At 50.9% G+C, this 22602-nt stretch overlaps 2 protein-coding genes across 10 annotated transcripts in view; one reads left to right on the top strand and one right to left on the bottom strand.

The window, feature by feature from the left end:
* The first annotated feature begins 87 nt into the window (after nt 1–87).
* On the top strand, nt 88–11030 carry FUZ (fuzzy planar cell polarity protein). Of its 3 annotated transcripts, none has more exons than XM_028702400.2 (11): nt 88–267; nt 1498–1619; nt 2723–2807; nt 3798–3866; nt 5234–5338; nt 5732–5929; nt 6009–6104; nt 8666–8772; nt 8935–9005; nt 9106–9207; nt 10271–11030. In XM_028702400.2, exons 2-11 carry the CDS (start codon nt 1537–1539, stop codon nt 10474–10476), a joined length of 1122 nt encoding a protein of 373 aa, XP_028558233.2. In that variant the 5' UTR covers nt 88–267; nt 1498–1536; the 3' UTR covers nt 10477–11030. The 3 variants fall into 3 exon arrangements, with proteins under 3 accessions (XP_028558233.2, XP_028558232.2, XP_077773538.1); XM_028702399.2 differs by having other exon boundaries at nt 88–350; XM_077917412.1 differs by lacking the exon at nt 88–267 and adding an exon at nt 381–842.
* Nucleotides 11031–12369: 1339 nt separating this feature from the next.
* The window catches only part of AP2A1 (adaptor related protein complex 2 subunit alpha 1), a 38347-nt gene continuing 28114 nt past the window's right edge, over nt 12370–22602 (bottom strand). For 4 of the 7 annotated variants that reach the window (XM_077917403.1, XM_077917405.1, XM_077917404.1 and 1 more), the window contains 8 exons: nt 20796–20867; nt 19160–19242; nt 18218–18306; nt 17599–17723; nt 16617–16733; nt 14962–15031; nt 14438–14572; nt 12370–14231 (listed from right to left, as the gene is read on the bottom strand). In XM_077917403.1, coding sequence (XP_077773529.1) covers nt 14154–14231; nt 14438–14572; nt 14962–15031; nt 16617–16733; nt 17599–17723; nt 18218–18306; nt 19160–19242; nt 20796–20867 — 769 coding nt within the window. In that variant the 3' untranslated portion in view covers nt 12370–14153. The remainder of the gene's footprint in view (nt 14232–14437; nt 14573–14961; nt 15032–16616; nt 16734–17598; nt 17724–18217; nt 18307–19159; nt 19243–20795; nt 20868–22602) is intronic. The other 3 variants (XM_077917407.1, XM_077917408.1, XM_077917409.1) reach the window with 1 other exon arrangement.

Here is a 22602-nt window from a genome sequence, read left to right as displayed (position 1 = left end):
CGTGGCGTGGGAAGGGAAGGGGAGCGAACGAGCCAATCACTGAGAGGCGCCTGTTGCCACGGCGACGGCGTCGCTCGCGCCCCAGCGTGCCTCGGGCTCCCCAAGATGGCGGCTGATGTGGTGGTGCTGGAGGAGCGGAAAGAGCGGCGGGGAGACCTGACGGGGCGTCGGCGGTGACCGGGCGGGAGGGTGTTTCTTCCTTTGCGCAGAGCCTCTGACGGAGAAGAGCGAGCGGAGGAGCCCCCAAGATGTGGGACGAAGCAGGAGGTTCCGTGACTTTGCTGTGCCTCACGGCCAGCAGCGGAGTGCCTTTGTATTGCAGGAGCCGAGGTGGCTCTTCCAAGCAGCAGGTGGGGGGTTGTGGCCTCTGCTCCCACCCCGCTGCGCCCTTGTTTTTATTTACAGTGGTACCTCGGGTTACACACGCTTCAGGTTACAGACGCTTCAGGTTACAGACTCCGCTAACCCAGAAATAGTGCTTCGGGTTAAGAACTTTGCTTCAGGATGAGAACAGAAATCATGCTCCAGCAGCGCGGCAGCAGCAGGAGGCCCCATTAGCTAAAGTGGTGCTTCAGGTTAAGAACAGTTTCAGGTTAAGAACGGACCTCCGGAATGAATTAAGTACTTAACCCGAGGTACCACTGTATTAGATTTATATACCGCCCTTCATCGCAAGATCTCAGGGCGGTTCATCAAAGAGAGCTCAGTCAGTAGTGCAGGAAACTCTTAATTTCAAAGTCATGGGTTCAAGACCCCTTTGGGGCGAAAGATTCCTGCATTGCAGGGTGTTGAACCAGCTGACCCTCATGGTCCCTTCCCACTCTACAGTTCTACAATTCTTTGTGGGTACAGCATATACTTTGTGTATGGAATTACCTTGGGAAAGAGCAATGCCTGAAAAGATGCTGTCAGTCAAAGTAGAGAGCCTTGGGGTATGTGGCCCAGTGGTATGACATAGCGACTTCATAGGTTTGTACGGAAGATCCATTTTTCAGCAGTATAGCAACATGCTTTGAAGGTGGTTCCTGCTACAACCCTTGACAATCTGCAGCTAATTTCAGTTGGCTGGCCTGGGAAAGACCTCTCTGTCTCTCTCTGCCTGATATCTTGCAGGGGTCATTATCAGTCAATACTGAATGATCCGATATGGTATTATTTGCTCTTCACCTTCTACAAAAAAAGTATCAAGGCAGCTTAAAATCAGAGAGGAGCAATTCACATACAAAGATTACATAACAGATTAAAAACACGATAAAGTTAAAGCAGCTTTCACCAAACTACAGCCCTGCAGCTGCCTTGGACTACAATTCCCATCAGCCCAGGTTAGCAAAAGCTGATTTAAAACCCCTTCCATTAGCAGGGCAAAAAAAATAAGCCTCCACACTGACTTTGAATTGCTACTGTCAGTCTGAATGGGGAAAATTAGGAGTCTGACTAAGTATATAACAGCTTTGCATATTCATATATAGAATACTAAAGCTTACCTTTATCCCACAGCTGCCATTCTCTGTGATTGGCTCCCTGAATGGGGTTCATATGTTTGGCTCCAACCTGGATGTCCTACTGACAGCTGCCTGTACAGAGAATACTCGAGTGGTGTGGAAAGTGTTTCATAACAGGTGAGGTTCCATGCCTTCGTCAGGGTTCGTTGCGGTAAGAGGGGTGCATTTTGCTTCAGCAGAGGGCAGGAATTTCAATCTAGCAGGAGCAGCGGGGGCAGAGGGACAAATCCCTCTCATTTGTAATGTCTCATAAGACCTGTGCAGCCTTCTTATATATTTTATTTAATCCAAGGGGGCCTTCTTCAAGCCCTAATAACTGTATTTCATTCTTGCTTTCATGGTTGCAAAACTCTGTTCTAAAATGTAACACAAAAATAAAGGTAAAGGTACCCCTGCCCGTACAGGCCAGTCATGTCCGACTCTAGGGTTGTGCGCCCATCTCACTTAAGAGGCCGGGGGCCAGCGCTGTCCGGAGACACTTCCGGGTCACGAGCAGCGTGACGAAGCTGCTCTGGCGAGCCAGAGCCGCACATGGAAACGCCGTTTACCTTCCCGCTAGAAAGCGGTACCTATTTATCTACTTGCACTTAGGGGTGCTTTCGAACTGCTAGGTTGGCAGGAGCTGGGACCGAAAGACGGGAGCTCACCCCGCCATGGGGATTCGAACTGCCGACCATACAGTCGGCAAGTCCTAGGCACTGAGGTTTTACCCACAGCGCCACCCGCGTCCCTTTAACACAAAAATACTAAAGAGTTGAGCAGAAACACACACAAGCTTCTTTTCATTAGGCTTTTCAGCCCTAATGATCATTTTTTTTTCAAATGTAGCAGCAGATACCTAGTAAATTAGGGGCAACAGTTGCTAACTTACATAATTTTTTCCTAGTCAGTTGTGGCTGACAGAGGAAGGAAAGTGGGCTGTGTTACTATGCTTGTCCTCCTTCCTCTATCAGCCTTTTCACTTTCCTGCACACAGTGCCTTGCCATCCATGGCTAGCAGGCTACCACATAAATACAATATTGCTTTATAGGGTTCACTCAAGTTTTTCACACCTTCTTTTGTGATGGCAAACCAAATCAAGTTGCTAGCCATCATGGTTGTAGACAGCTGGTTTGTAGGCTGCATCTCTGTTGAACATGGTGGCATTTAAGGTGAAGAGTTCCTGTAGATTTCCTGTCTATATTTATATCCTTAACATTTTTGTGTTTGGTGTTCCCAGCATCACCCTCATTGTCCTGTCCTCAGATGAAGGTGCCAGTGACTTCAGCCTTGGAAGACTGCTTGAAAATGTCTTCAGTGCCATGGTGAGCAGTCAAAGGTGGTGGAATGTCATTTCGGCCTTAGTCTGTAACAGGAAAGTGGGAGGCGAGCCAGTGCATTGGAATGGTACATAATTCCAAAGGGAGCAGCTGTCTCAGTTGAGTGGCATTCAGTTTTAAGCAATTGTGCTTCCTAGTGTTTGTTAAATAGTTATATAAACTTCATAGCGTACTGATCCTCTTCAGCCAAGATATCTTAGTTGTGATGTGTGCCTAGAGCTACTGTTGCTGATTTAGAGAAAACTTCTGCAAACTGGCTTCCTCCAGATATTTTAGACTACAGCTCCTTGTGGTGGCTGGGGCTGATTGTAGTACAAAACATCTGAAGGGCACCAGGTTGATGAAGGCTGATGCGGAATAGCAAAAAAAACCACAAGCCCAGTCTGGTGTCTTACAGGAAATGGTCTATTTCAGTAAGATATGGAAAAGGAAAGTTTGTCTCCCCTAAAATCTTCCCAAGAACTCTCATTTCCCAGCTGCTTACCCGTCCTACCTGCTAAGCCTTTCGTGCAGTTTGATTGCTAATTGTGCATTAGTTAACCATAGCACACCTTAACCATCCTTTCGCATTTGTAGAAAGAATGGCAGAGAATGCAAATTTGGAACCTGGAGGGTGGGCACCACTTCCAGGGCACCCTTAGGTGTGGAGAGGAGACTTGCAGGGGGTTATTTCTAGATAAGCTAATCTGAAGGCATAACGTATACATTTGAGGCCAGAGAAGTCAAGAGTTTTGGCTCCTAAAATACACGGGTGTTCTGTTGCCACATCTTGTGATCCACTTGAGCACATGCATACCAAGCTGTGTCTAGAAACCTGCTTGGCTTATGCAGGAACTGGGTGCTGTGCTTCTCTGTGGCAAGGTGGTACATACCCTCTTTGGCAGAAGGGATAACCAGAGGATCTTTTTCTAAGAATCTTTAAGCAGGAGGAATGACCAGAGGATCTTTAGGAGGCAATTGTGTGTTTTACTACAGGTGCTGGTGTTGGGCTTGGAGGAGCTGGTGAATGCACGCAACATTGAACGTCTCAAAAAAGACCTGAAGGTAATGCCTGACCTGAGGACGGCTAGCGACTTGGAGGTTGCTGTATCAATTGTAACAACTAAAAAGCTCTTCCCTCCGAATGATGTTGATGAAAAATACTTCAGAATGGGTGGAACCAGTAGTGGATTTTTTCATGGAACAACTTGGTTCTTGTTCTGGTTGCAGATTCCTGGGTTTAGCATATGCTCAAAGGCACCCTGCTTCTTCCCTTGTACCTACCGTATTTTTCGCCCTATGTTGTTGTTGTTTAGTCAAGTCGTGTCCGACTCTTCGTGACCCCATGGACCAGAGCACGCCAGGCACTCCTGTCTTCCACTGCCTCCCGCAGTTTGGTCAGACTCATGTTTGTAGCTTCGAGAACACTGTCCAACCATCTCATCCTCTGTCGTCCCCTTCTCCTTGTGCCCTCCATCTTTCCCAACATCAGGGTCTTTGCCAGGGAATCTTCTCTTCTCATGAGGTGGCCAAAGTATTGGAGCCTCAGCTTCAGGATCTGTCCTTCCAGTGAGCACTCAGGGCTGATTTCCTTCAGAATGGATGTGTTTGATCTTCTTGCAGTCCATGGGACTCTCAAGAGTCTCCTCCAGCACCATAATTCAAAAGCATCAATTCTTCGGCGATCAGCCTTCTTTATGGTCCAGCTCTCACTTCCATACATCACTATTTCGCCCTATAGGACGCACTTTTCCCCCTCCAAAAATGAAGGGGAAATGTGTGTGCATCCTATGGGGCAAATGCAGGCTTTCGCTGAAGCCTGGAGAGCGAGAGGCATTGGTGTGCACCGAACCCTCTCGCTCTCCAGGCTTCAGGAAGCTATCCGCAAGCCTTGGGAGCCCGGCAGGAGTTCCCGCCGGGCTCCCAAGGCTTGCGGATAGCAGCCTGCAGCCCGAAACCCAGGGAGCGCAGCTGAGCAGCGTGCCCCGGGCTTCAGACAGATATCCGCAATCCTGGGGAGCCCGCGGGAGTTCCCACTGGGCTCCCCAGGCTTGCGGATAGCAGCCTGTTCTGGGGGCTGGGGTCGGGGGAAGCTCGGGCTTCCCCCGCCCCAGCTCAGCGCTTGGGGGGGAAATAAATTTTTTTCTTCTTTATTTCCCCTCCAAAAAACTAGGTGCGCCCTATGGGCTGGTGTGCCCTATAGGGCGAAAAATACAGTAATCTGTCTTGCCCTGCCTCTAATAGGTGGACCTAGTGAAAAACTAGGCAAAGCCTGAATTCTTACCTGCAGATTTCTTTTTCTTTCACACATTACACATTTATCACTCAAATATTTTAAAAATGGATTTCATTACCTATTCCATGTGTTTGGAAGTCAGTTTTTATCCCTGGTAGCTTAAATATTTAATCTCCCTCCTCCTCCCCCAATTTAGGCATGTTACAAATTGATTGACAGTTTCCTGGAGCCCGGCAAATGCAGTGCTGACCTGACCCAGTGTGTGGAATGTACAATGGTGCCCTCCAGGGCAATACTGCAGGTGAGACTGGCTTGTTCTTGGGCTGAACGTTGGGGGTGGAGCTGCTCCTTCAGCTATACTGGGCTGAGGCCGTTTAGGGCTTTAAATGTCAGCACCAGCACTTTGAATTGTGCTTGGAAGTGTACTGGGAGCCAATGTAGGTCTTTCAGGACTGGTGTTAGATGGTCTTGGAAGCCACTCCCAGTCACCAGTCTAGCTGCCGCATTCTGGATTAGTTGTAGATATCAGAGGCTGTATGTCTCTCAATAACATTTACTGGGAAACGCTCATGGGAAGTGTGCTGTTGTGCACTTAATGAGAACAGGATGCTGAATCAGAGCAGATGGAACTTTGGTCTAATCCGTTGTGGCTGTTCTTCCATTCTCTGTCTTGCTTTGCTCTTTCCCGATTCAGGAGTGCCTGGAAGTCTTTGCCTCTGCAGCAGAGTCGCGGTTTGGCAGCCTGCTTGTGGGCGGTCAGGTGCTGTGTGCAACAGAGCAGTGGTGGCAGCTGGCAGCCTCGGAGGCCATGCTGCTGGTGTGGCTGGTGCGCTCGTTGCCCCCTCACACCTCCCGCGATCTGCCCGTTTACCTTCCTCATGGAAGCCCCACGGTGAGCTGGCTGGCGATTCAGGGAGGGGCCAGTAGAGGAGTGTAGCTTTCTGATTCTCCGTGTCCCTCACTCCCAACAGGTCCCCCACCGCTTCTTGACCCTGCAGCTCGTGCCTGGTTTGGAGGTGCTGCTGCTGTGTGGGCCTAAGCCCTCCTTACAGTTCTTGGCTGATGAGGTGAGAGACAGACCTTGGAAGTGAAGCAACTTGGACTCATGGGATCAAAGTATGGTAGAGTTGGGCGGGTCCACGAGGGTCATCTAGTCCAACCCCCTGCAGTGCAGGGGTCTTTTGCCCAACATGAGGCTCGAACCCACAACCCTGAGATTAAGAGTGCCATATACAGTGGTACCCCGCAAGACGAATGCCTCGCAAGACGGAAAACCCGCAAGACGAAAGGGTTTTCTGTTTTGGAGGCGCTTCGCAAGACGAATTTCCCTATGGGCTTGCATCGCAAGACGAAAGCCCATAGGGAAATGCTGGCGGTCGGGAGCAAAGACTTTCGCCCACAGCCGGCCTTCAGAAGAGGACCTCTTCTGAAGGCCGGCGGGGGCAAAAGTCTTTGCTCCCCCCCCGCCTGCCTCCCCCCCGCCTGCCCCGGGCGATCTTAAAATGCTGGCGGGCGGGAGCGAAGCGTTCGCTGCCGACCCCCAGCATTTTAAAATCTCCAAGGGACAGCAGAGAAGTCTCTGTCCCGAGGAGATTTTAAAATGCTGGGGGTCGGGAGGGAAGCGCTGCCGACCCCCAGCATTTTAAAATCTCCCCGTGTCCCGGGAAGGTTTTAAAATGCTGGGGGTCGGGAGCGAAGCGCTGCCGACCCCCAGCATTTTTAAATCTCCCCGGGACACGGGGAGATTTTAAAATGCTGGGGTCGGCAGCGAACGCTTCGCTCCCGACCCCCAGCATTTTAAAACCTCCCCTGGACAGAGACTTCTCTGCTGTCCCTTGGAGATTTTCAAATGCTGGGGTCGGCAGCGAACGCTTCGCTCCCGACCCCCAGCATTTTAAAACCTTCCCGGGACACGGGGAGATTTTAAAATGCTGGGGTCGGCAGCGCTTCGCTCCCGACCCCCAGCATTTTAAAACGCTGTTCCGAAGGGGGGGGGGCGGGATCACCTGCCCCAGCTGCCCCGCTTCGGAACGCTGTTCCGAAGCGGGGAGGGGGGGCGGGAAGACCTGCCCCAGCCGCCCCACTTCGGAACGCTGTTCCGAAGCGGGGAGGGGGGGCGGGAAGACCTGCCCCAGCCGCCCCACTTCGGAACGCTGTTCCGAAGCGGGGAGGGGGGGCGGGGACACCTGCCCCAGCCGCCCCACTTCGGAACGCTGTTCCGAAGCGGGGAGGGGGGGGCGGGATCACCTGCCCCAGCCGCCCCACTTCGGAACGCTGTTCCGAAGCGGGGAGGGGGGGCGGGGACACCTGCCCCAGCCGCCCCACTTCGGAACGCTGTTCCGAAGCGGGGAGGGGGGGCGGGAAGACCTGCCCCAGCCGCCCCACTTCGGAACGCTGTTCCGAAGCGGGGCGGGGGGCGGGAACACCTTCTGAAGGCGGGCAGGGGGCGAAAGTCTTTGTCCCCCCTGCCTGCCTTCCCAGGGGCTTTTAAATCGCCCCGGACAGCGGAGAAGTCCTCCGCTGTCGGGGCGATTTTAAAATGCCGCCCGCCAGCATTTTAAGATCGCCGGGACAGCGGAGAAGTCCTCCGCTGTCCCAGGGTTTTTTAAAATGCTGGGGGTGGGAAGAAAAGCCCTTGCCCCCCCCCCAGCCTTCAGAAGAGGTCCGGGGACAGACTGTCCCCGGACCTGGTCTGAAGGCGGTTTCCCTAGGAACGCATTAATTGATTTTCAATGCATTCCTATGGGAAACCGTGCATCGCAAGACGAAAAAACCGCAAGACGAAGAGACTTGCGGAACGAATTAATTTCGTCTTGCGAGGCACCACTGTAGCTCTACGGACTGTGCTGTCTGTTTCCTGGCCATTCCCTTTCGGCAAGAACGAGAAATTCAGTTTTTTGCCCTTCCCCTTCAAAGGGCTGACCCACCCATTGGTTGCCATCCTCTCACTTCTGCTGGTCTGCATGGGGCAGCATCTCCTGGTATGCCCCATGGAGGACCTTACGATCCCCAAATAATAACATCTTGGAGGTCCCGGACCTCAAGGAAATTGACCAGGGTCAAGGCCTTTTCGGCTGTGGCCCCGGCCTGGTGGAATGCTCTGTCACACGAGACCAGGACCCTGTGGGATTTAACATCTTTCCGCAGGGCCTGCAAGACAGAGCTATTCCACCAGACCTTTGACTGGGGTCCAGTCTGACTCCCCCCCCCCTCCTTATAAGAAATTGCATGAAAGCGGCCCCCCAACCTTTCTCACAGGCTCATATAAGATCAGTATATACAGTTAGGCCTGATGAGCATTTAATGCCCTCATCCCTATTTTGCAGGCTGCCATCTGATTGGATTTCACTTTAATTCTAAGTTGATTTTAGGATGTAGGATGTTTTTTTAATTGATTGCTTGATTTTATGGTAATGTGTCATATATTTGATGTTAGCTGCTCTGAGCCTGGTTTTGGCTGGGGAGGGTGGGGTATAAATAAATTAATAATAATAATAATAATAATATATTATAATATAATATAGGAAGAAAGTAGGCTTTGGGATTTTCCTTGTTTAGTGCATGCTCTGTCCCTCCAGAGAACTGGAACCGAGTGGCGCTACCAAGCCCTTTCTCTTTCTTCCTATAGTTAGTGAAGCGATTTTGGCAGCCGCTGCTGGATCTTCTGAAGGCAAGTGCCAGAGCCCCTCCTCGGTGCCTGCCTCCTGGCATCGCTCTTGCCCCTGGGATCCTGGGGTGAGTCTTCTGGGAGAAGAGAGCGCTTTTGAGGATCTGAACCCCTGTAGGGGCTGGCTTCATGTTTGTTCCATCCTTTTGAAAATCATACTGCCAGCCTTGCCAGCGTTTCCCCTGGCCCCATTATAACCCAACTGTTGTTCACAATCTCATCTCCTACAGGCTGTTGCTGATCAACCAAGATCAGAGGAAAAGCCTCTTCACCGTGCAGCCTCAGGGCACTTCAGCTGAAGGTATGGCGCAAGCTGCGTTGTGCTGGAGAAGGCCAGAGAGAGCGCAGCCCTTTCTCTCTCAACAGAGCATTTAAATATGTATCTTTCCCCACTTTTACAGGATCTGAGATGCCCCTGAAAAATCGCCTCTCTGCCCTTCGCTCCTTCTATTCCCTCACTGTCTCCTTGTACTTCCCCTGTGAGAAGTTCGAAGAGAGTGCAGGTGAGTTCTTGATTCTTTATCCCTTTTGTCCTGTGAATCTAAAAGTTCTTCTGTGACATCTCAAGTTGTGGCAAGTATTTGCATGTTGGAACATTTTATTATTATGCAAAATTCAGGTTCTTGTGACAGGTGGAACTTCCTGGTGACTGAGCGAGGCCATAGGGGCCTTTTCAAAGTAATTTTTTTTTTTTACTGTAGCTTCAAAGGCTTAAAGTTAGTTCCCCTCCTTTTTTTCCGTAACATAAAGCCGACATTCCCTGGTGGCAGATGCACAGCCTGGGAGTCATTTTGGACTCACAGCTGTCCATGAAGGTGCAGGTCAATTCTGTGTCCAGGGCAGCTGTCTACCAGCTCCATCTGGTATGCAGGCTGAGACCCTACCTGCCCACAGACTGTCTTGCCAGAGTGGTACATGCTCTAGTTATTTCCTGCTTGGACTACTGCAACGTGCTCTACATGGGGCTATGTTTGAAGGTGACCAGGAAGCTACAACTAATCCAGAATGTGGCAGCTAGACTGGTGACTGGGAGTGGCCGCCGAGACCATAGAACACCAGTCCTCAAAGACCTACATTGGCTCCCAGTACGTTCCGGGCACAATTCAAAGTGTTGGTGCTGACCTTTAAAGCCTTAAATGGCCTTGGCCCAGTATACCTGAAGGAGCGTCCCCACCCCCATTGTTCAGCCCGGACACTGTGGTCCAGCACTGAGGGCCTTCTGGTGGTTCCCTCACTGCGAGAAGTGGGGTTATGGGGAACCAGGCAGAGGGCTTTCTCGGTAGTGGTGCCCGCCCTGTGGAACGTCCTCCTGTCAGATGTCAAGGAAATAAACAGCTAACTTATTTTCAGAAGACAACTGAAGGCAGCCCTGTTTAGGGAAGTTTTTAATGTTTGGTGTTTTGTCGTGTTTTTAATATTCTGTTGGGAAACGCCCAGAGTGGCTGGGGAAACCCAGCCAGATGGGTGGGGTATAAATAATAAATTATTATTAAAAAATATTATTCTGCATATTATTCTGCCTCTGTTATAGCCTGTGGAGCTTGATATTTGTTGTCCTTTCCTCAGTCCCTCTGCAGGAGGAGTTCCAGGCTGGTTTCTCCCACTGTCCTCAGCACTGTTACCTGGTCTACTCTACATACAAGGCCTATGCCATCCATGGGAAGCGGCACCAGCTGTTCCTGATTGTGAAGCCAGATGTGCCTACCTTTGCTCTGCGGTCTCTGGCAACCAGCACCCTCCAGACCCTCACAGCTGAGGACTCGGCCTTCTGAGGGGATGTTCCCTACTGGACTCCCAAGATGAGATGTGGGCACTGAGACAGAGCCCTTGGACCTCCCATGCAAGCTGTGATTACCCTGCATTGGACCAGCCTGGATTTGGGGGGGGGGGGGAGCAGGAGAGATTCTGCAGAGAAGAGTTAATCCACTCACTCCCTGCTCTTTATGGAAGTGAGAGGCTGCTGGGTTAGCAATGGTGATGAGTACCAGTTTAGGTCTTGCATTATCTTTTCCTCACTCTTGGGAGGAAAAAATGGAAAGCCACCATTGTCTAGACATGTTTGTATTAAGGCATCAGTGTGGCTGGCAGGGCGGGCAGGAAGACCAATATCAGGGGCAGCCAGGTAAATTCTAGTTGTGTCTCCCATTCTCCTCCCTGAGTTCCACAAGGGCAACAGTGAAACTGAGGAGGAAGCTGGTAGCCATACTTCACCCTGGAATGGTTGGCGTAAGAAGGCAGACAGGTGGGGCAGTGCCCTAATAAACCAGTCTCTGCTGGAAGGCATATCAGTTCAAATGCTGCATCCATAAAATTTGTTTGTACCTGATTCTGGGGAGAGTTGAGATTGATTTTTTTGAACTTAACCTGTGGCAGAGGTAGGGTGCTGAAATGGTGCTTTCTATCCAATTAAGTACACCTCAGGACAGACACCGTGTCTAGTCTGTCGCATGCTGAGTATTACAGCACCATGGGATGGTTCGAGAATGACTGAAATTGGTGTTGCCAGCTTTCAGTGTGGTATTTATAGCACTGTGCTTTTGCTGCGGCTGTAATTTCTTTGCTTCTATTTATTTCCCATACTTTTCCTTCTTGATTTCACCCTTTCCGGTAGGAATAGCTCTTTCCTTCTGCAGCAGTGCAGCATCTTCTGATTCTCTCTCTCTCTCTCTCTCTCTCTCTCTCTCTCTCTCTCTCTCTCTCTCTCTCTCTCTCTCCCTGAGTTGATGTGCTGATGGCCATGGCTGAACTGGAAATCCCCAAATCTTGCCTGTCATTAAGCAAGTACTGATTCCTTAGCCTCAATCACCATAACTGCTTGACCTCTATTACAAGTCTACTGTGCGTATTAGTGAAGTGATGGCTATGAGGCACTTTGAACACTGTAAAAGCAGGGCAGGCTAATCTGTGCTTCTCCAAATCTTGCACATCAGCTCCAGGCAAATAATCAGGGATGGCAGGAATTGGAATCAAACAACATTTGCCTCTAAAGTAATACATAAATACTAAATTCTAGGCAGGGCTTCATTGATCAGGCTGTTAATGAGCCACCTTGCAATATAATTTGGGTTTGTATGAAGACTAGGCTCCTTGTTTTTTCTTAAGTCATTAAGAAGACACTCTGAAAATCTATGAATTGAGCCACACAAATTTGTGTTACTTTGGTAAGTAGGTAGTTAAGATAGACAGACAGCTCTAGTGGAAAAATGTATCTTGGGAACAGAGCTGTTTAGTTGACATCCACTGATCTGCATTTGTCACTTATATGGCCCATAAAATTGCTGCCTTTCAGCTGTAATTTCTTGGAATTCAGTTGTGGGTAACAAAATGGTGGCTGAAATTCTGAGGAGTTGAATTTCAAGGATGCTTGCTGGGGAAAAGCTCTTTCTCCGAGCCAGATGGTTTGTATGCATTTTTAATTCAGTAGAAGCATAATTAAATTAGTATTTTGCTCAGGATTTATTTATTTTTAATCTATTCCAATATTTTAAATGCAGGTTTCTAGTCTTGGCTTGCAGAGCTTTGATGGCCAATCCCTCTAAAACACCCTTGGACAAATGATGAGGCTCTTCACTTTGTTTGCAATGTCTTTCCTCCAACTCTAGCATTTTCCCTAGTCCCACGAAGACTCTAAATTGGTAACCAAAATAAGAGGCTTGCACATCAGATACATTTATGCAGGTGATCTGCATAATTTATTCACACCACAGAATTAAGGGAGGGGCTTGTTACAGATTTCAACACCCACCAGAAATGGTATATCTTAGGGAAGCGAACATGGTCTCCTAATCTTTAATTAGCCCCCTCCATTCCCCACTGCTTTTAGGCTTTGCAGGAAGGTGACAGATTACAAAGGTAAATGCATTGTGCTTCTGAGGAAGAAGTGAGCCTCCTCCCTCTTTTTAAAAAGTCTTGCCTTCAGTCCCACGGCTGGGGTACCCTAGAAAGCATCCCTGCATTCTAGCCCCAGCAAAAAGCACACGCTTTGTGTCTTTGTGCCATTGACGTAACGGAATTGTTGCACTTCGGCCGCAAAGTGTTTCGACCGCTTCTCGGCCTACCAATTCCATACAGCTGAACCCCCTCTTCTGCGGGTTTCGGGGCAAACCACCCCCACCGGAAACAATAGTGGGTTCCAGCTGTGAAGACAAAGCAGCCCTCGCGTCACCACAGCTAGAAGCCCGCATGGAAGATATGCCAGATTCTGTCTCGCACAGTCATGGCTACCTCTGCTCCAGCGGGTTGGGGACACCCTCCCACCCTGCCATTTATCCACATATTAAAAAGCAGCACACAACGAGTCAGTCAGCGGTGTGGGGGTGACCCAGCCTGGCTTGATCCTGGCTCTCCCCCGCCCTCACGGCTTTATTAAGAGTCACATGGAGATAGATACAGGCATTCAAAACCCAGATAAAACTAAGATGCGCTAGATAACACCTACACAGCAGAGTAACATGGAGCCCGGGCCGGCATGGAAGCTGGGACACCCCCAGAAGAGCATGAACTGAACCTTCCCTCCCCGCTTTTTCCAAAATGCACAGAGGGCAGCATTCCAGAGTCTCCAGGAGGGAAGGGTGGGGTTGAGGCGAGTCGGGAGAGGAGTCGATTAGGCATCTCTTCCTCACAGCCCTCCCCACCTTCGTGCAGTTTTTCCTTCTAGGAGGCGAGGGAAGGGGGGGAGGCTCTCGACTTATGGTTACTTCCCCACAAAAACACACGCAACTGTAACACTGGAATGGTCCATGACAAAGGAAAGGAAGAACGCCCACACCCACCCCACCCCGGGGAAATACACAAGGCAAAGAAAACACAAAACAACCCCCCTACGAGCAGTTCCCTCCCCACAAAAAACCCACACGCACCCCATTCCTCTCCCCCAACCCCCCCACAGCCAGCTCAGGGGGAAGCGGGGGGAGTTAACCTCCCCCACAGAAAGGCCTTGTCTGGGGGGGAGAAGGGGGCGAGGATTGTAAACAAAACCCAAAAATGCCGGCCGATATCGTGGGGGTAGGGGTGGGGATTAAGACCACCAATCTCAGCCTCACCCCGAGTTGGGAGGGACAGGCAGATGGGATGGATGGGAGAGGTCTTGGCTTTCTTCCAGGGGGCCACCCTCCGGGCAAGGGGAAGATGACTCCCAGAAGGATGCCCTACCCCCACGCAAATCATCCCCCCCCACCGTCCCAATTCTACTTTGTCCACGCCAGGGACCCCATTTCTGCTCCCCACCCCGCCCACCTTGCTTTTCATTCCTTGGTGCTGGCCCGGGCTAGGCAATGAGAACACAGAGGTCATCACAACAACAGGCAAGGGAGCAGTACAGTCTTTCCGGAGGCCCCTGGTTTGGAGGGAGGTGGGAGGGGGCAGGTGTAGGCAGCCAAGTGTGCAGGAACAGCCTCCCCTCTCCCCGGTGCAGCCCGCCCTCCCCGCCTCCTCTGGTGCCGCCAATGTCTCAGAACTGCTGAGAGAGCAGCTCGCAAAGGTGCTTTGAAACGGACTCCTTGCTGGTGCGCAGGGTCAGCCGGTACATCTGCAGGGAAACGTAGAGTCAATTCAGCCTTTAAGTCTGGCTTCAGAAAGCACTCTTGGGGCAGCAGAGCTTTCAACTTCTCCCAACTCCCTCCTTCCCTCTTTGGACAACCCAGGAGTCCCAACTGCCAATTCTCTCCCACAGCAGCATCCTCCTTTCCACTCTGCTCCCAGAGCTCAAGCATCCCACAGCTCTTGCCTCCTCACCTGTGCCTGGGCGTTGGGCTCCAGCCGCAGCAAGCATCCCACCTGCAGCGCCTTCGTCTGGATGATCCCAGCTCCTACGTAGTTATCGGGGTTTGGATCCACCTTCTCCAAGAGCGCGCTGCCGAAACCTAGCAGCTGTGGAAGGAAGGGAATGGAGCTTAGTTGGGCTCCTCTGCCTTGCTGCCGTGGGGAAGGCAGTCGAGGGGAAAGATGTACCAGGCGGGGGGACAAAATGGGGTAGGAAGATGCTGGCATCCTAGCCAGCAGTACAGCTCATGTGTTCTCTAGCTCTACATCCACCTGCCATATTTCAGTCTCGGCAACACAGGTGCAAAAGCACTCTTTGATGGATACTAAGGAATGGGAAAGCCTGGATATTTTATACCCCGTCTACTGACCCTGATCTCCATGCCTATTTATCTCTGTCACTATTCCAAAGAACATTTGCGTTTCATGTTTATTTGCCCAAACCTTTATTTTCCACGCTTCTCACGGTGAACGCAAACACATGTGAGCGTGCTCACCTTGGCCTTGGTGACTTCGGAATCCATGGGGTGGTTTGCCTTGAATATCTTCTGGGCTTCCTGCTGCGGCCTGCAGAAGGATTTGGGATGGGATAGCATCAGATCAGTGACAGCGCAAACCTTTCTCTTCCTCATCAACCTGCCACACAACCTAGTTGTGGCTCAGCCATTCACTGGATGTTGCATCTGCTGAGTCACTGTGGCAATTTAAAAATATGCACCCCCGAGCAAGGCAAAAGTAAGTCCCCAGGTACAAGCAAAAGCCCTTGGGCCTTGCAGGAGAGTTCTGGGCACCTCTTCTAGGCAGGTTGTTTGATAACCAATAGAAATGTTCATGGTGCAACAGTATCTAGGCCGTATTATGCAGTACTACATGTTCTAAACCACCCTTTGCCAACAAGTACAGCTGAGCTGTTTTGCTGCTCATAATCCTTGCTCAGGTCCCAAAAGATGCACCTTCCTAGAAACATGGCTTGGGAAGCCTATGGAGCCCTCCAAAAGTTGCTGAACTACAATTCCCATCAGCCCATTGTGCTGGCTGGAGCTAATGGGGGGTTGCAATCCAACACAGCTGGAAGGTAGCACCAGGTTGGCAAAGGGAATTTCAAGCACTGATCTCTCAAGTAGGCCAGGAGAAGTGGGGTAGATCTCTCAAACTGCCCATCTTTTGAGACTGACTGATTTCAGGTGATATGGAAGGAAAGGAAGATGCCACAAGCAGGATCTAACCAACAGTCACTCCAGAAAGCTTTACACTAAGGAGAGAAACTGCATAGGCAGCAGCATGCAATTGTATGAACAACAGACTCAGTTAAAGCAATCCAATTCACATGGCTTTTGACTAGCTTGCTAAAAACCTCAGCATCTGCTTGCAACGCTGCTGCTCTTAATCGAAAGGGAAGTTTTTGCTATGGGTTCTTGAAGGAGGGCCAGCACTTCTACTGAGCAAGTCTCACCAGCACAAAACAGACCAGCTCACAGGGTCATGCCCACCTGATAAGACTTGGCCAAGTACACATTAGCTGATTAACTGATCCCATTGCAGGGGTAGGGAAAGGCACAAACTTTCAGTCCTCCAAGCACTTGTGGTGGTGGTGGCAGAATGGCTGGGGTGCCAACCCCCCCCCCCAGAAGTTCATCTGGAAGTAAAAATCTTGTGCCGTTTATGGACACAGGAAACTGTCTTATACTGAATCAGACCACTGGTCCAGCTAGCTCAATTATTGTCTACTCTGGCTGGCAGTGCCTTTCCAAGGATTCAGGCAGGCATTATTCTCCAGCCCTATCTTGAGGCACCCAGGATTGAAGCTAGGACCTTCTGCACGCAAGGCAGGTGCTGTTCCACTGGGCTACAGTCTCTCCTGAACATAAATTTGGTAAAGAGGACGACTGCTGCACACCGACAGTCACCTAAAGAGACTTTAAGGCTATACCAAGCGGCTCAAGAAAGGAGAGGGTTCCTGGGATGGACTAAGCAAACACAGGGAGGGGGAGAAAGCACAAATGATGGGAAATATGTTAAGTCTTACTGAGTAAGTCTCCTGAGTTGCTCCCTCAAACACATAAACAGGTGCTGGTAAACCCAACTTCTGATATTAAAAGCAGCTCCACCAATAACATTTCTCAAAACTCGTACTATATATTCCCCAACTTACAGGCTGAGCTGTTTCCAGCGCTGGAAGAAATCTTGTGATTGCATCTCTGTTGCCTGGAAAAATTTGTTGACCGTTACGGGCAGTTTGAGTGTGAGGTTCTGCAGCGTCCCACCGTACCTGGCAGAAACATGGAGGAGAGAGACCCATGAAAGGGGGCATGGGGGGGTGGGAAGAGACACTGAACTCCCCATAGCACAGCTGACCCTGCACTTCAAGAGGATCGGCTGGAACATGGCTGATTCCCCAAATCCACTGAGCACAGGATCTCCTAACTGCCAGTTATGAAACACAGCAATTGCTGGAGGTCTGATGTTCATAGGAAAACTGGAGAGGGAAAAGGTCTGTCAGTGGCTACTGGTGATGATGGCTACGCTCTGTCTTCACAGTTAGAGGCAATATCCTTCTGAATGCCAGCTGCAGGAGACTGCAGGAGGAGCAAGTGCTCTTATACTTAGCTCCTGCTTGCGGTTTCCTTCCCAGTCATCTGGTTGGCCACTGTAAGAAAAGGAAGATGGAACAGAAGGGCTATTGGCCTCATTCATCAGGCTCTTCTTACACTCTTACAAACAGAGGGAATAACAGGGTAAGGACTAACCATGCAAACGGCAACTACCGGAACTATGAGATGGATCTCACTCAGCTCTGCTCAGGTACAGAATTTCTCTGCAACACTGAGGGCTAGAAACATTTCATGCACTTTTCAAACCATTACGGAACCATTCTGCGTCATCATTCCGTGCTCTGGTGCAGAGACGCAGCTGGTCACGCAGGCTGTCCCAGCTGCAGCCACTTCTTCATCCATCCCATCGCAACAGCCCCTCTCTTCCGGGTACCCATGGCGCCCCAAGATCCCCCAAGATTTTTGACGAGGGAAGCCTGTTGGCTTGCACCTTGTGTGTGCGAGAGAGAGCGAGAGCGAAAGTGGAAGCCATGCCAACAAGCTGGCATTCAGCTCCCAGAGGGATGCTGTGGACTACAGTACCGGAATTTTATGTTGATGAGGGGCGCCTCTGTGAAGTCGCTCAGGCACTCGATGTTCAGGACCTGCTGCACTTGAGCGCCTCCCTCCACCAGAGGCTCCACTGCTTTTGTCTGGATGTTGAGCTGTGAGCGGTGCTAAGGAAACGAAGTGCTATCCTCCCCGAGGAGCAAAGGGAAAGAAAGCCTCTAGTGCCACAAGTCTACTCTGAGATGCCCCTGCCCCCAGTAAAGGTAAAGGGACCCCTGACCATTAGGTCCAGTCGTGGCCGACTCTGGGGTTGCTGCGTTTATCTCGCTTTCAGGCCGAGGGAGCCGGTGTTTGTCCACAGATAGCTTCTGGGTCATGTGGCCAGCATGACTAAGCCGCTTCTGGAGAACCAGAGCAGCGCACGGAAACGCCGTTTACCTTCCCGCCGGAGCGGTACCTATTTATCTACTTGCACTTTGATGCGCTTTCGAACTGCTAGGTTGGCAGGAGCAGGGACTGAGCAACGGGAGCTCACCCCGTCGCGAGGATTTGAACCACCCACCTTCTGATTGGCAAGTCCTAGGCTCTGTGGTTTAACCCACAGCGCCACCCGCATCCCCCCACCCCCAGTAGACGTTTACAAAAGGATATGGCTCTGCAGGTCTCCTGGGTAGCTGACTGTAGGGGTAAAGCTCTGGAACTGGATGGACGTTTTGTTCCCGTAGAAGAGATACATCCGGCCTGGAGAGATGATGTTTAAAAAAAAAAATGTGGAGCTGCTCAGCATATCACCTTGGCTGCTCACAACACCAGCTCAGGGCCCCTCGACACCAAGCATGGAGAATCTGTGACCCTCCAGATGTTGCTGGACTGCAGATCCCATCGTTCCTGCCTGCTGTCCATGCTAGCAGGGGCTGATGGGAGCTGGAGTCCAAGAATACCTGGAGAGCCACAGGTTTCCTGTCTCCCCCCACCAAAAGGTCCATAACCAGCACAAAGTGTCTCTTCTGATCTTCTCCTCAAGAGACACTTGTGCTGGCGCTACAGCTTGCAGCCCTCTCTGATTTTGGCAGGAGGAGGTTTATTTATTAACTTTCATAGCTGATAAATATATTTACACCCTGGCTTCTTCCTCCAAAACAGAGCACAGGGCGGCTTCACATAAAAAAAATTCACCGACTGTCCCCTGGAAGCAAGTCTCACTAGAATCAACAGGAGAAACTGTGTGCCTCCCTTTGTCTCCAGCAAAAGGCAACACTTACATTGCAATCAATCAATCAATCAATCAATCAATCAATCAATTGATACAAGCAAATGCTTAGATTACAGGATTCCCAAAATCCAAGTACCGCAATTTGTCAGAGACTTGGGCACCTAGTGCCCCACAAGCAAAAATCTAGTAAGTGTCAACATGCAAAAGGAGTTGAAGGGAAAGGATTAAAAATTAGTTTAGAGAGGTGGGGAGCCCATCAAGGAAGCTGATGTGAGGAGCATCTCCTTGAAGTAAGGCCAATGAAATGCAAAGACCAGCTTCCTAATATGCAGCTTGGGGGAGCTGGTCACCATTCTGCCCACTGTCCCAAACCCCACTCACCCAGGTTCTGCCGGAACTCCGATTTCACCCCGATCTGAAGCAGCTGGTTCTCAAAGAGCACTCCGTTGTTCTTGCACACGAACCTGCAATGGACCATGGAGGGTTGGTTATGGGCAGGCAGGTATCCAAGGTCTTCCTTCTGTTTTGGCTTCTAGCACCCAGGGCTTCCCCACACTACCCTTTCCACTGGTGCTGATCTCTTTTGACATGCAGCCGGTCAACCCTAGCCTACCTCCTGCTGTCTAAGGGCTTAAGGCTCAGCTGACAGCAGGTCAGTGAATCGGAAATACCCCCTTGTTCAGAGGAGACCCTTTTCTTCCCAACTGCCATGCCTGGGAAGCAGAGGAACTTTAGCACATAGCAGAGAGTAGTGTCTCTGCTATGTGTCTAAGCTAAGACAATGCTGGAAACCTCAGGCCCGGGGCGGAGGTTCCCTTCAGGCCTTTCTATCTGGCTCTTGGGGAGTCTCCCCAGGCCACACTGTGTTGAACCAAAGGTGAAATGTTCTGAAAGCTGTGCTTAATGCCATCTTGGTAGTCAAGATAACCCCACCAGTAATTGGTATTGTGTTATAACAATGAGCTTCTACATATTCCCTTGCTTTGGTATCTAGGTTAACTGGCTTGCTTTGGTGTTATCCTTATCTATGAATTTCTGAGCCCAGAAAGGGGAGCTATCTGTAAGGTTTGGGTATTTGCCACCTAGGCCCTCATCTTGTCAGGTTGGTGAAACAATAGGAAGGTCTGCCCAAAGAGATATATGCTGCTTTGTGCATAAAGAATGCATGAACGTTTGCTTGGGCATGAACAAGCCATCTCCTTGCTGCGGTGTCCGTCCCACATCTGCAAAGGCTGGGAGACCTGGCAGGCTGCTTTGCACTTTTCTTTTAATAAAGCACTAAAACTGATCACTCTGGTGTGGTTGGACATCCTTTCTTTGGTATCCCTGCACCCAACCATTCCCACAAGCCCTCCTTTGGGCCTGAGGTTCAGGACACACGCCCCTTAAGGGCCTGGCCCGGCACCCTCCTTTGCTGCTTTTTCCTGGCTGAAATGTATCCCTAAACAATGGGTAGACAAACTAAGGCCCGGGGGCCGGATCCGGCCCAATCGCTTTCTAAATCCAGCCTGCGGATGGTCCAGAAATCAGTGTGTTTTTACATGAGTAGAATGTGAGCTTTTATTTAAAATGCATCTCTGGGTTATTTGTGGGGCATAGGATTTTTTTTTCTTTCCAAAATATAGTCCGGCCCCCACACAAGATCTGAGGGACAGTGGACCGGCCCCCTGCTGAAAAGGTTTGCTGACCCCTGTCCTAGACTGTGATGATCTCACTTGCTTGCCTACATGAAGGTATGTGGAAAGCTTCACTGTACAGAGGTTAAGAGCTGCATCCGTTGTCCCGCCCACTTTCGCTTCCACCCACATGGACCCTGGGAGGTTGCCCATGAGGAAATGCGCCCCCCTGGGGTGAAAATGCTTCCCAACCCCCTGAGCTAATAGCACAGATGGGATCAGGCTGGTGAACCAGAGGAACCAGAGCTTCTTGCACCAAGAGGAAAGAGATTGCCAGTCCGCTGCCGCCGCCACCCACAGCCCCAGCCTCTGGGAGCCACAGCCCCGCTGCAGGGTCTTACTTGTGAAGCAGTTCATCGGCCTCAGCAATAGGCAAAGCGGGGTCCTCAGAGACAGATGCGGCAGCCCCTGAGCTGAAGGTGGTGGCAAAGGCCATAGCAAAGGGGACCAGCGGTTGGCAGGGGTGGGGAAGAGAGAGAGAGGAAGAGAGAGCAGAAAAGTTGAGTCACCAGGGCGCAGCACCAGGTTAGTACCAGAAGGAGGCAGAGAACAAACACACACGCACACAAATATATAGACACCAAGCCAGCATGCAACATAGCAGGTGAGGAGGCAGCGGAAGGACCAGGCACTGTTCCTAAGTAGCTTCTAAAAGAAAAGGTTGGGAACCTTAACTCTCCAGTTGTGGCTGAACTGCTATGTCCATCATCCCATTGGCTATGCCTGATGGGGGTGGTTTAGCAACAACTGAGGCAGGGGGCAAAGTTTTCCCACACACACCTGCGCTAAAAGGACAAGAGCAAAATGTATTTGCATCGTTATCACCTTTGCTAGGGACACGGATGGCACTGTGGGTTAAACCACAGAGACTAGGACTTGCCAATCAGAAGGTCGGCCGTTTGAATCCCCGCGACGGGGTGAGCTCCCGTTGCTCGGTCCCTGCTCCTGCCAACCTAGCAGTTCAAAAGCATGTCAAAGTGCAAGTAGATAAATAGGTACCGCTCTGGCGGGAAGGTAAACGGCATTTCCGTGCGCTGCTCTGGTTTGCCAGAAGCGGCTTAGTCATGCTGGCCACATGACCCGGAAGCTGTACGCCGGCTCCCTCAGCCAATAAAGTGAGATGAGCGCCGCAACCCCAGATTCGGTCACGACTGGACCTAATGGTCAGGGGTCCCTTTACCTTACCACCTTTGCTAAGATAAGACATAAAGGAGAGCCCACCAGATGAGACCATCACAGTCTTGCATCCTGGTTCCCCATTGGCCAAGCAGGTGCCTAGGGGAACCTGCAAGCAGCAGGGCCCAATACGGCAGTGCTCTCCCTACCTGCGATTCCTAGCAGCTGGTTTCCAAAAGCACGCTGCCTCTGACAGTGGAGCGACAGCACATCCCTCAGGGTTAGCAGCCACTGCTGGCCTTATCCTCCGTGATTTTGTCTAATCCTCTTTTAAAGCCATCCAAGTGAGTGACTTTACGCATAGGCAGACTCTTCTTCTTCCAAAAATCACGTCTGCAAGCAATTTAGGTGCCCTGACCTGCTAAGAAGCTCACCTTCCCCTCAAAGCCCAAGAAACCCAACTCTGCATTCCTTGACTCAGAGACACCTGCCACCCCAAGGGAACCCAGGACTCCTTTGTGGTAGGACCTACATCTGCACCAACTTCCCACACTGCTGCCACTGATAGTCCAGGAGATCTGGCCACCAGTGGCTTGAACCCATCTGCTTTCTCAAAGAAGCATGATATTCTAGCCATGGGCCTCCACCCCCTGGACCCTGTGGTCCTCGCTCACATGAAGGATGTGAAAGGCTTAAGGCAGTTAAAAGTAACTCCCAATTCCTCAACAGCCCCAGGATGCAATGGCCTCTCTGGCCTTTGCAGTCTAGAGGCCCCAGAGGCGACACTCATGTCAGGAAAGAGACATTCCCTTTGGGCTGTTTGGTTCTCTTCCACAGCCACCTCCACCTATCTGCTTGCTTGGAACCATCTGTGTCCATGGCACTTTGGAACACAAGAGCAGAGGGTCCCTGCCCCAAGGAGCATCCAATCTTGAAATTCCACCCAGAGGAGAAACAAGAGGACAGGGAGGTGGTATGCAGTTGTTTCGGCTGCATGTGCGTAGGCTTAGTTACAGCGTGACGTGGGGGACG

Source organism: Podarcis muralis, chromosome 13 (assembly GCF_964188315.1).
Source record: "Podarcis muralis chromosome 13, rPodMur119.hap1.1, whole genome shotgun sequence".
Classification (NCBI taxonomy): domain Eukaryota; kingdom Metazoa; phylum Chordata; class Lepidosauria; order Squamata; family Lacertidae; genus Podarcis; species Podarcis muralis.
The sequence above is the reverse complement of the archived record's forward strand: the minus strand, read 5'-3'. Positions and strand labels throughout refer to the sequence as shown.